This window comes from Condylostylus longicornis, unplaced genomic scaffold (assembly GCF_029603195.1).
Source record: "Condylostylus longicornis isolate FDR11 unplaced genomic scaffold, ASM2960319v2 ptg000091l, whole genome shotgun sequence".
In the NCBI taxonomy this organism is placed as follows: Eukaryota; Metazoa; Arthropoda; class Insecta; order Diptera; family Dolichopodidae; genus Condylostylus; species Condylostylus longicornis.
Genome location: NW_026578059.1, coordinates 1,651,131 through 1,663,596, shown reverse-complemented (window position 1 = coordinate 1,663,596; position 12,466 = coordinate 1,651,131). Strand labels below are relative to the sequence as shown.

General features: G+C 26.8%; 1 protein-coding gene across 2 annotated transcripts; it reads right to left on the bottom strand.

Moving 5' to 3' along the window:
• Positions 1-2,263: 2,263 nt before the first annotated feature.
• On the bottom strand, positions 2,264-12,185 carry LOC129613777 (uncharacterized). Of its 2 annotated transcripts, none has more exons than XM_055527999.1 (2): positions 12,095-12,185; positions 2,264-2,971 (listed from the first exon to the last, which is right to left on the bottom strand). In XM_055527999.1, exons 1-2 carry the CDS (start codon positions 12,116-12,118, stop codon positions 2,390-2,392), a joined length of 606 nt encoding a protein of 201 aa, XP_055383974.1. In that variant the 5' UTR covers positions 12,119-12,185; the 3' UTR covers positions 2,264-2,389. The 2 variants fall into 2 exon arrangements, with proteins under 2 accessions (XP_055383974.1, XP_055383975.1); XM_055528000.1 differs by lacking the exon at positions 12,095-12,185 and adding an exon at positions 3,067-3,422.
• Positions 12,186-12,466: the final 281 nt, after the last annotated feature.

Below are 12,466 nucleotides of genomic sequence, written 5' to 3'. Positions count from 1 at the left end.
GAAATTTTCTTTAAATGGTTCATGATCGCCTGTTACTTTCCTTAAATTTAAGTTGGGAAAAACTACCAAAATTATAATTTTTATGAAATAAAATACCAGGCCAGCAGGAAAAATAGGAAGCAACTTTTTATTTTTAATTTTCTGAAATTTTCTTTAAATGGTTCATGATCGCCTGTTACTTTCCTTAAATTTAAGTTGGGAAAAATTACCAAAATTATAATTTTTATGAAATAAAATACCAGGCCAGCAGGAAAAATAGGAAGCAACTTTTTATTTTTAATTTTCTGAAATTTACTTTAAATGGTTCATGATCGCCTGTTACTTTCCCTAAAATGTGAAATTTGCAAAATTGACCAAAATTATAATTATTATCAAAAAAAAATACCAGGCCAGCAGGAAAAATAGGAAGCAACTTTTTATTTTTAATTTTCTGAAATTTTCTTTAAATGGTTCATGATCGCCTGTTACTTTCCTTAAATTTAAGTTGGGAAAAACTACCAAAATTATAATTTTTATGAAATAAAATACCAGGCCAGCAGGAAAAATAGGAAGCAACTTTTTATTTTTAATTTTCTGAAATTTTCTTTAAATGGTTCATGATCGCCTGTTACTTTCCTTAAATTTAAGTTGGGAAAAATTACCAAAATTATAATTTTTATAAAATAAAATACCAGGCCAGCAGGAAAAATAGGAAGCAACTTTTTATTTTTAATTTTCTGAAATTTACTTTAAATGGTTCATGATCGCCTGTTACTTTCCTTAAATTTAAGTTGGGAAAAACTACCAAAATTATAATTTTTATGAAATAAAATACCAGGCCAGCAGGAAAAATAGGAAGCAACTTTTTATTTTTAATTTTCTGAAATTTTCTTTAAATGGTTCATGATCGCCTGTTACTTTTCTTAAATTTAAGTTGGGAAAAACTACCAAAATTATAATTTTTATCAAAAAAAATACCAGGCCAGCAGGAAAAATAAAAAGCAACTTTTTATTTTTAATTTTCTGAAATTTTCTTTAAATGGTTCATGATCGCCTGTTACTTTCCTTAAATTTAAGTTGGGAAAAATTACCAAAATTATAATTTTTATAAAATAAAATACCAGGCCAGCAGGAAAAATAGGAAGCAACTTTTTATTTTTAATTTTCTGAAATTTACTTTAAATGGTTCATGATCGCCTGTTACTTTCCTTAAATTTAAGTTGCGAAAAATGACCAAAATTATAATTTTTATCAAAAAAAATACCAGGCCAGCAGGAAAAATAAAAAGCAACTTTTTATTTTTAATTTTCTGAAATTTTCTTTAAATGGTTCATGATCGCCTGTTACTTTCCTTAAATTTAAGTTGGGAAAAACTACCAAAATTATAATTTTTATGAAATAAAATACCAGGCCAGCAGGAAAAATAGGAAGCAACTTTTTATTTTTAATTTTCTGAAATTTTCTTTAAATGGTTCATGATCGCCTGTTACTTTTCTTAAATTTAAGTTGGGAAAAACTACCAAAATTATAATTTTTATCAAAAAAAATACCAGGCCAGCAGGAAAAATAAAAAGCAACTTTTTATTTTTAATTTTCTGAAATTTTCTTTAAATGGTTCATGATTGCCTGTTATTTTCTTTAAAATTAAAATTCTATAAAAATTACCAAAGTTACAATATTTTTTAAGTATAACACCAGGCTAACTGGTGTCATAAATAGGAAGTGTAATTCTTATATTAAGCTCAACAAAACGTTGGTGTTTCTTTTTGCGCTTCAACTAAAGTAGGTCTTCAAATCTTCAACTAAAATAAATAAAGCAAAACAAGAACTAAACAATGAAACTCGCAATATTATTTCTAATTTTATAACAAAATTATATTTTTGTCTTTTGACCTACCCAAATTGCTTAGTATATACATTGAAACAAGTCCAAAATATAAAAATAATTTTGTTTTAATTTTAGTTCTCTTTGCTTCAGAAGCATAAAGACTTTAAAGTGGTAAATACCATTAAAAACTAAAAAACAAAATAGTTTATTTACCTTAATTTAGGCAAATAATAGTTATTTCCTTTAACAAGAGAATAAGTTTTTTTCTTCAATATCCTAAATGTATGCAAAATATTTATATTTAAATTTAAACATAATATTACGCAATATAATTACATATTTAAATTTAACACAGAATACAAAAAAAAAATTTTCATACAAAAAAAAATTTTTTATTTTTTTATTAACTACAGTTAAAATATCACTAATAAATTCAAAATATTTTGCGCATAAATTTATAATTTACTAAATTTTTTAAATATTTAAAATTAGAAATATTATAATTTTTTTACTTTATATTACATATTTACAATTATTTTCTATCATACTTCAAAGTTTGATTATTTTTAACACTTTTCTAAATTACCAGCCACCACCATGATGACCACTACCACCTCCACTATGAATAATTTTAATTATTTTAATATGACCTCCACCATGACCACCAGTATGACCACCACCAAAACCAACTCCACCATAGCCAGCTCCACCATGACCACCACCATAGCCTCCTGAATAACCAGCAGCATAACCACCGCTGTAGCCGCCACCATGACCTCCTCCACCGAAACCACCACCAGAATGAGCACTTTCATGAATTACTCGTATTACTTTTACGCCACCACCGGCGCCATAAGCTGCATGACCTCCACCACCATAAGCCCCACCTTCATAACCACCACCATGTCCACCTGCAAAACCACCTCCATGTCCAACTTCAAAGCCTCCACCATGTCCACCATCGAAACCACCTCCATGTCCACCTCCTCCACCAATAAAGCCACCACCGCCATGTCCACCTCCAAAGCCTCCACCATGTCCAACATATCCACCACCTCCACCTATATGATGACCACCACCACCTCCTCCTCCAAGTCCTCCAAGACCACCTAATAAGAATCCAGCATTAGCTACGGTTAGAGTAGCACAGAGGCATAAAATTATCTAGAAAGGATGAATAGAAAACAACATAAAGAAAAAGAAATTCATTGTTTATTTAAAAGTTCTAGAAAATAAAAAAAAAGGAAAAAACTACTGACCTTCATAATTCCAACGTCTTAAATAATTTTTCTTTTTTTGGTAATATTCCGTTATTTAATCAAAATGGAATTGATTCATAAGTATTAATCGATTTGCCTTTTTATATCTTTACTTGCACTTTTTTGTTTGTATGTTTTTTTTTTCTTTTTTTTTTCTTTTTCAATTCTATACCATCATTTTTATCATTTAATATTTGAGATTATAACAAAAAAAAAAACCCCATGGTTATACTAGCTAATTTTAGGTTAATAACACTTTTTATACCCGTACGAACGTATGTTCAAAATTTTCCTTACCGTTTGTAACGCTAAGAAATAATGGTCTGAGACATAGACTCAAGCATATGTTTTTGATCAGCATTAAATTCTGAGTCGATTTAGCTTTGTTTGCCTGCCTGTCCGTCCGTCCGTCCTAACGGTAACTCAAAAAGTAATTAAGGTACGTTCACCAAATTTTCACGAATGATTTATTATCGTAAATGCCAGAAACTTATTTAAATTGGATATAATCGAGTTACTGGTTCGGGTAGCTGCCATATAATTTATTTGGCTATATCTAAAAATTTATAGAAGCTACAGTATTGAATTTTGGCACAAGCGATTATATCATTGGTGCCATTGTGTTTAATAAAAGTTATCGAAATTGCTTGCTCCTTCTGATAGCTGCCATGAAACTTGAAAAGTTATTTGGCTTAAAAACTGTTCAATCTAGCTATACACTACTAAAATTTTGCAAAATGAATTATAGTAAAATGACATCTATATTCATTAAAAGTGAGCACTTGTGATAGCTACCATACTACTCCAAGAATTATTTGGCATTATCTCAGAAAATATTGAAAGCACAGTACTGAAATTTTGCACAAATTAATATGGTAATACGGAAACTTAAAGTCATAGCCTGTCCCATAGTTAGTAATGGGATATTTACTAGCACATTGGATATCAAATTCGTACGGGTATCACAGAGTTGACACGGTCAACTCTATTTTTTCTCGTTTATTATTTAAAATCAATTAATTTAACAGAATTCAGAAAGAATAATAGGTGGGCAACGCATTTTTATTGCAACACAATTCATTTTATGAGTTACTCTTTCTGAATTGTGTGTATACTCGTACCTTGTTAAAATTAATTTTGAATTTGAAATACTATTTACTTGATTGAATTTCTTTAAATTAATTATGGAATACCTCTACAACTTCATACCGATTTCATATAAAAACGATTACCATAATAACCCCTAAAAATAGTAAATAGTTTTTATTAATAATTTCATATACATATACAGAAAATCTTGATTTCTTCAATTTTAAACAAATAGTCTGTGTATGTGAGTATGCGTAATGATTGGTATATATATATAAATATATATATGTATATATTTAGTTTAATCTAAAAACTTACAAAAAAATATCCAGTTTAAATTCATATTTTTTTTTTACCATTTATTTTTTTAATTAAAAGAAAAAAGAATTAAGTTTAGTAAAATTTCAGAATAGCTCTATGATTCGCATTTTGAGAAAATCATTATAGCTTAGTTTAATTTTTCGGATTTCATACAATTCACTGAATATTAATAGAGAATCCTTGAGTTTTGTTTTCTAGTAATATTCAACTATTGCAGTTTTTCCTATGAAATTTTTACACGTTTAAAAATACACAATTTTTATTTTGATCCACTGGTAAAAATTTAAAAATTTAAAATTTCTGACATTTAATTTAATATTAGACAGATATGTGCATACCAACGCACAAATAAAATATTGTCGTTTTAGGAAGAATTTGTCACTTTGAAATTGAATGTCACAAAATATTCTTTGTCTCTATACGAAGAATTAGTGTAATTAATAATTTTCATTCAATTTTTTCATTTAAATTTTATTTCATTTACTTACTGCTTAGTACTTAGATTGTAAAATAAAACGATTATTCCAACTATTAATGAAAAAATAAAATAATTTAAAGGCATTCTGTGCAAATAATTACAGTGGCGAATACAGTATAACAAAAAATGGTATGGTAATCCCAATGTTATTTGAAAGATAAACACTTAAAAATTAAAGCTATACATTTAATTCCTTTTAAAGTTATTTGCTAAATAGAGATGTTTCAATGGCAATATTTTTAATAAAGATCGTAACTTAAACGTATGAACTCAACGATTTTTTCTCATAATTATTTTAATTATACTCCTTGGCTGTAAAAGAAGTGGTCTTAATAAATCATCATGCATTCCACCTGAAATCACAATACCATATTGTAGCCTTGATTTAAATAAAACATAATATAGTGAGATCAGTAGCCTTTAGGAACCAATCTGCTTAAAATCACACCTAAATATTAAAAAGACCTATAACACATTTTGGCCGCTTTAAAGCAGCCAAAATCACAACTGCCAATGTCATTAAAATAGAAATTTAATTCAGTATAATCCAAATCATTCAAGTATTTCATTAACCTAGACATGTAGGAAAATAATAATATAAATTATGAGCCAGTGGCAACGAATCATTCAGACTAAAAAACAGTACTTTAGTTTTAATCACTTGCTTAACATAAGAGTTTTTATGTTAAGCAAGCCAATGTTTAATAATTTTTGAATCAAAATTAATATCACAAACAAGCACAAAACTAGAGGAATATGAGCAAGCAACATCGTCAGCAAAGGCTCTAACTCTAAAATTTTGCTCTAAAAAAAATTGAATTAAAAAAAAAGTAAGTATACAAAAATTTGAAATTGCCAGCCAAGTTTTCGAGCTAAAGTCATCCAACTGATTTTTGGATCCAAAAAGTTAAATTCAATGAAGTTGTTGGACCAAAAAAGGACTATTACGGGTGTTCATATACACAATTTAGCTTATGAGCTTCATAATAATTAAAGTTTATATTAAAATAGTGGCAATGTTGAGGTCTCATTATGCGTACTATATTATTATTTTTATACAATATTTCTTTTAAGATGAACTTAATTGTACTAAATTACTATACGTTATCAATAATATTATGGACCTCATTTAAATTGCGGATATTTCAAATTTTTATAAATTAATATTATTATTTTTATTAATTGACCTTTTTACGATTTATACTATATATATGTTCTTACTACATAGCAAAGTTTTGAAATCATAAATTAAAAAAAAAAAAAAATAATTAAAAAATTATTAATCCAAAGACCAATCTTAAAATATACTACAAAGTACAATAATAACAATGAATTTTTGACATTGAACATTAATAGTAGCATAGACACAATAGCGAAATGAAATTTTATAAAAACAAAAAATTACCAAAGTTTTGTGCAAAATTTTGATTAACTAGTTTGTTGTGAGCTAATAACTTCCCCAAAACAAACAAAAATCAAATAAAAATGGTTAACATTGATGCTTTTAATGTTTTTTTTTTATTATTATAAAACGATTAAAGGCACTACTCAACTCATCACAATAAAACAATTGAGCTAAAAAAAAACAACAAAAAATAATGAAGAATGAAGCGGGAAAGAAAAATAGACAAATCCAATAGTTTGTAATGTAGCACTTTCCACTTTAACAAGTGAAAATACTGCTGCTTTTAAGAACAGTCTCTGTACTACATTATTAAAATTAGTTTCATTCATATACCAATATGTTTCAAAAATTGCATACATTTAGGATGAGCAATGCAAGCAATCTTTGGAAAAAAAAATAAAAAAAATTTAAAGAGGCATTAACATAATGCTCGAGTTTAAGAGTAAATTTGCCCGAGTTAAGAGAAATAATTTTTATTTTTAATGGCATGGAATTTTAGAAAATTTTTGCTTGCACTTTCGCAACTATAAGGTGCAAATTTTCAAACTTCGAGAGGCGATAATGGTGGAATGGAATGAGAGGGATTGATGGTGGAAAAAAATTTTCTTCAAATGAAATGAACTACTTATGAATATCTAAACCTGAGGTCTAGAAGAAACACAATATCAAAATTTTGTAAAAAACGGAGTTTAGATAACCCTAAATTTTAATAGCCATTTTGTTTTTTTAAAGTTCAAATATGCCACTACTTCTCTGTATTTGCAGAATTTAAAACCTATTTCTGGTTTGGCTACAATAATTACTTAAAGAATGGTATTTTAAGGACTTTGAGGGACTATAACTTTTAAAGGGGGTGAGAGATAGGTAAAAATTTTCTTCTACGAAAATAAGTTTCTAGTAAAGATCCGTGTACATAAGAAATTTCAATTTTCTATACATCTTCAAGTGTGTAGAGACGGACGGACGGACAAAGTGAAACAAATAAGTACATTTTTAATAAGTAAATTTTTTTTGTGGAAAAGTGCTAAAAAGGAAGAGAACTATAAAAAAAAAACATGGTGTGAACAGCACATAACCGACCGCATTGTCAATGTGTTGCATAAGATTATGAAAATTTCCTTTAAATATGAAACTTTAAGTAAATTGATTGATTATTTCTCTGGTTATATGAGCAAAAGTGTAAATTCGGTCCGTAGTAAAAGTCCATTTGCTTCTACTTAATTTCCTCAAAAAATTGGGTGACTTGTTGTATTGCCAGCTAAAGAAGATTATGTCTAAAATTTTAGGAAAATGAGCTACTTATTTTTTTAAGTTTAACACGAGAAATAGTAAAGATCGAAAGAGCTCCTGAAACAGATGGGTCCAGCGAATCAAAAACATCAGTTTTCATTCCTTTAATCTTTTATTTTTGAATAAATAAAAGTTTAAAGGAAAATTTATTCAGTAATTTTTTTTTTGAAATTATAATTTACATTAAATACATACCATATACACTGAAAAGTCTTTGAGATTCATAACCTTTAAAAAAATAAATATAGTTGTCCACCAAGTTGGTTTTGTCTGTTTAATTTTTTCCGAAACCATTGTGAAATCTTCTATGCTTCGAAAGTGTATCATCGAATTTTGAACATCTTGTATAAAAAATATTAATATGAAATATATTGATCGTAAATAAAAATATCGTATTACGCTATCTATCTTTCATTCATATCGGAAATTATAGTATAATAATTAATGATTAATAATTTCAAAATACACTGAATGTTTTATACTAGAACAATATACTATAAATATATATATATACATATGTATATATATATCATATATATCATATATGTATATAATTTTAATCTGTTTTGAGCAATATAATATAATTATGTCGATTTAAATAAATTTTAATTTGATTATAAAGGTGATTGAAAATTTAATGTAAATTATAAAATTAATTTCTATTTTATTATACTTACACCGAAATCGCACTTGAAGTTTGTATCCACTCAAAGGACTCATTTGCGGTATGAACATATTCTTGTTCAGAATAAAATTTTACGTTTATTTACACATTTCCGGTCGATCGGACGATAACTCAAAAACGAAAAAAAGGCGAGCACAATCAAACTTTCTTCTTGGTATATTTTCTTGTTTAATTAGAAAAATTTGGACAAGCAGTTTCAGATAGCTGCTATTACAAATCAAAGAGTTTATCTTAAATATATCAAAATGCTTAATAAAAATTTATTACGAAAATTTATAAATTCGTTTAATAAATAGAATCACCCCGAAATTAATTGGTTAACTATAATTATTCTCGTTTTTGGAAATTTAAAATTAAATTACATTGTAGATTATTTACCATCATAGAGATTTTTGAAGGATACAACAAAAACAGAAAAATATAATTAAAAAATTGTCTTAATACACTTTTTTTAGGTCACTTGTATAACATTAAATATTTTCATTATGTTTTGATTATGAAAAAATATCATATAGATAGAAAGAAAATTTTCATGTGGTTTGAAAGAATTATTCGTCAATATTTACGTATGTATACATGCATAAAACGCAGTCATGTTGCTTAAAATAATTCAAAATTATTATTTAAAATTTAAATTAAAATTAGTTAATCATTTACATATATACTTATAAAAAATATTTATATATTTTCAATATTACCAATTCAACTTGTATGTAATTTACATGAAATATAATTAAACATTGTAAAAAATTATACGGATCTCATACGATAACTCAAAAGCCCAAAGGAATGTATTGAGTTGATCGTGTCAAATCTGTCATACTAGTATACGAATCAACTGCTACGTGTATAGCGACATTCATTAATATATTGTATTTATATTTAAACTCAATTGTAACGTGTAATTTCAATATTTACTTAAAATGATATTGCATAATTTTTGAAAATGTATAACAGATGTATCGTATATAAAGTAGAAACTATTGATAAAATGACATACTTATGTTATAACCATTCTTTGTACTCAGCGCATTATTTCAAATTTCAATGGTCATCGTATGCAAATATGTAGCGCAGTTCTTCATATACTCGTATTCTAATAAAAATTTGTTCTATACAAATGTTCTATATTGTATATTAATTATAATGATATAGAACTTTTGGCTTATTAGCAGGCTTATTCAACTTGTGTCCAATCATGAAATAAATTTGATTGTGTTGGTTAAATTTTAATTTTCTATTTTCAAACAATTGAACCTGTTTTTGTCATAAATAAAACATAAGGGAGTTTTAATTATTCTGCTATTATGCAAATATATATATATATAAACATGTTTATATCGTATAATGTTATACACAAAAATGACGATATCAGTTGTGGGATTTAAATTTTTTTCTTGCGTATTATGACAATAAATAAGATTCAGAAAAATTTTTTATTATTAAATAATATTTTACTATAAAAAGAAATATTTTTTTTTGCAATTTTGCAAATATATTTTTGCAGCGTATGAAAATCTCATCCAATAACCCTTAAATTGAATCAGGAAGAATCAAAATTCCAAAAATAATCATTGAACTCTTAGTATAGCAGCACATCGGGAATATTTGAATATATTTGCTGGAAACTTTGGGACTTGAAGCAAGTTAATAAAATTAAGGATAGACGAAAAGAAAAATAGCAAAAAAAATAGGGAAATACTCTTTTTCCCCTATTCGGCGTTCAGCTTTTCAAGGTGTTCGTGGTCTTAAACTTGATCTTATGACTGGTTTTTTAACAATTGCCTTTTTTTTACATATTCTCTCGAATTATCCAAAAAATATAAGAGGCAGACTTAATTTATTAAATTTATTTTTAAGTCTTTTGATTTCTTATGTCATCAAATTCTTAAATTAATTTTTTTTAACAGTGTCAACGTAACCGAATTTTTTTCAATATAATCTTTTGTATTTATGCATAACATGTGTATAACTGTACCTATATGCATAAATTTTTATAGTTAAAAAATTGACTTATATAGATGAGAAAATTTAAATCCCAAATAATACGACAATATTACACTATATGGAATTCTTCTAGCGGAAAATATTTTACGTCTTATGTCAAGTCACGCGAAATTTAATATGAGAAAAAAAATATTTTCAATATTGCATGTGATGCATTCGATATATATATATATACATAGAAAAACCCCAAAAACAAACAAAAAAAACAGAAGAAATTCATTTAAATTGAAAAAGTAAAAATCATTTGGAATGTTATTTTTAGTATCATAATAATAAAAACACAAAAATAAAAATAATTAATTCAAAACTTGAACGTAAATTAAAAAAATCTGATGTGGTCAGCATATAACCGATCGCAATGCGTACTGCTTAGTTTAGTGAAAGTGTTACAGAAGATTATAATTATGCTTTTTGAACACTTCCTTTTAATTTTAGGGAAGTTAGCAAGCTTTTAATTAACATACCTAGAAAAGTGTAAATTTAGCTCTTAACAGAGTTTCGCTTTGTTCCACTTGAATTCAATGAAGAGTTCACCAGTTAGTTTCGGTAACAACCAGAACATCAAATTTCAAGAAATTCTATCAATTATTTTCGTAGATATGGTAAAAAATGTAAAATCGGCCTCTAGTTCAATTTCCGAGCTATGATGTTTCCAAAAAATTTATAGATTCATTGGTTTAACACCCCGAATTTAAATATTAATTTGCAAGAAAATTGGTTCATATTTCCTCTTTGTGTACCCAAAAATGTTAAGTTGACCCGCAAAAAGTCCAGTTCCCGAGATTTGATATATTCCAAGAGTTGCACAATCTATGCCATAGCCAAATTCACATATAAAATTTGATCAAAATCGGTTAAACCGAACTTGACATACTCGCGCGCACACTAACCAACAGACCGATATCTCTCTAAGAGAGAAGTGCGTTCCCACCGAAAACTCGGCATCAGAAATTTGGTGCCATTACATAACCTACCTCATTGTATACAATGCAGTCAGTAAAAAGCAAAGAATAATTTTCTTACACTCTGTCATCAGCTATCTTTGTCATCTTTAATTTTTTTTTAATTATTTTTCTAATATTATACAAATCGGCATGGAAGACCTACATGGTCTCGAGATCTCGTGTGTACTACTTAGTCTTTGTTGGTATCTATGATCGATTTAGGGCTCTTTTTGAATTCCTTTATTGGAGACATCTTCATTGGAATCATAGTGAGATTTTTGTAGATTCTAAAAAATTTTTTGAATATTTTAATAGTAAACGTTGGTTTCATGGTTACTCGGGGCCTATCCAGTTTCTTGGTCGGACCTCAATTTACCCTGATATTATATCGAACTATTTTTCTTCTCATTTCTCTAGCTAATATTAAATTAATACAGCTAATATTATTTTTTCTTCCCCGTTTTCCCTTTCCTTTCCCTTTCCATCTGTAAATGATGACGATTTTAGTTATAGTTACTGAGAATCACGTTTGTTGGCATATTTTTGCTACACTAAATGCTATTTATAACACTATTAGCTATAACACGCTAATAGTGTTATACGTTAGAATTTCATGCAAAAGCCCAAAAAGAGGAAAGCATCCAAGTTAATCATTATCCGCTAATATTTTAAAATTTAATTCAGAATTAATTAATATTCTTAAAATGATTTTTTATAATAAGTTTTATAAGAATAATTTTGAGAATATTCAAATAGTAATCTGTAATACTAACAAATAATAGTATATATAACACATATTATGTACTCACCTTTTCTTGTTTAATCTGATTCATTGTCTACCAAAATGTTCTTTAATTATTATCAAAAGCATACAAGTATGTCTAATGTTATTGATGTTCGTTTGTTGATTATTTATTATTTAATATTCATCTAACGTCATAAGTATGACGATTTTCAAGCCGGAACTTAAAATATTATTATATGCTTAGTAAAGCTAAAAATTTATTATAGAGCAGAGAACGGATATCGTTAGCAAAAGCTTTTCTTTTATATTGAAATGAAAAAAAATAGAGTGGATCATTTTAAATGAATATTAATTGAGAATAAAAGTTTAAAATGCTTTTTACTCAAAACTTAATTTTTTGACTTAGTACACATTAAGAGATTTATAAGTGCATATT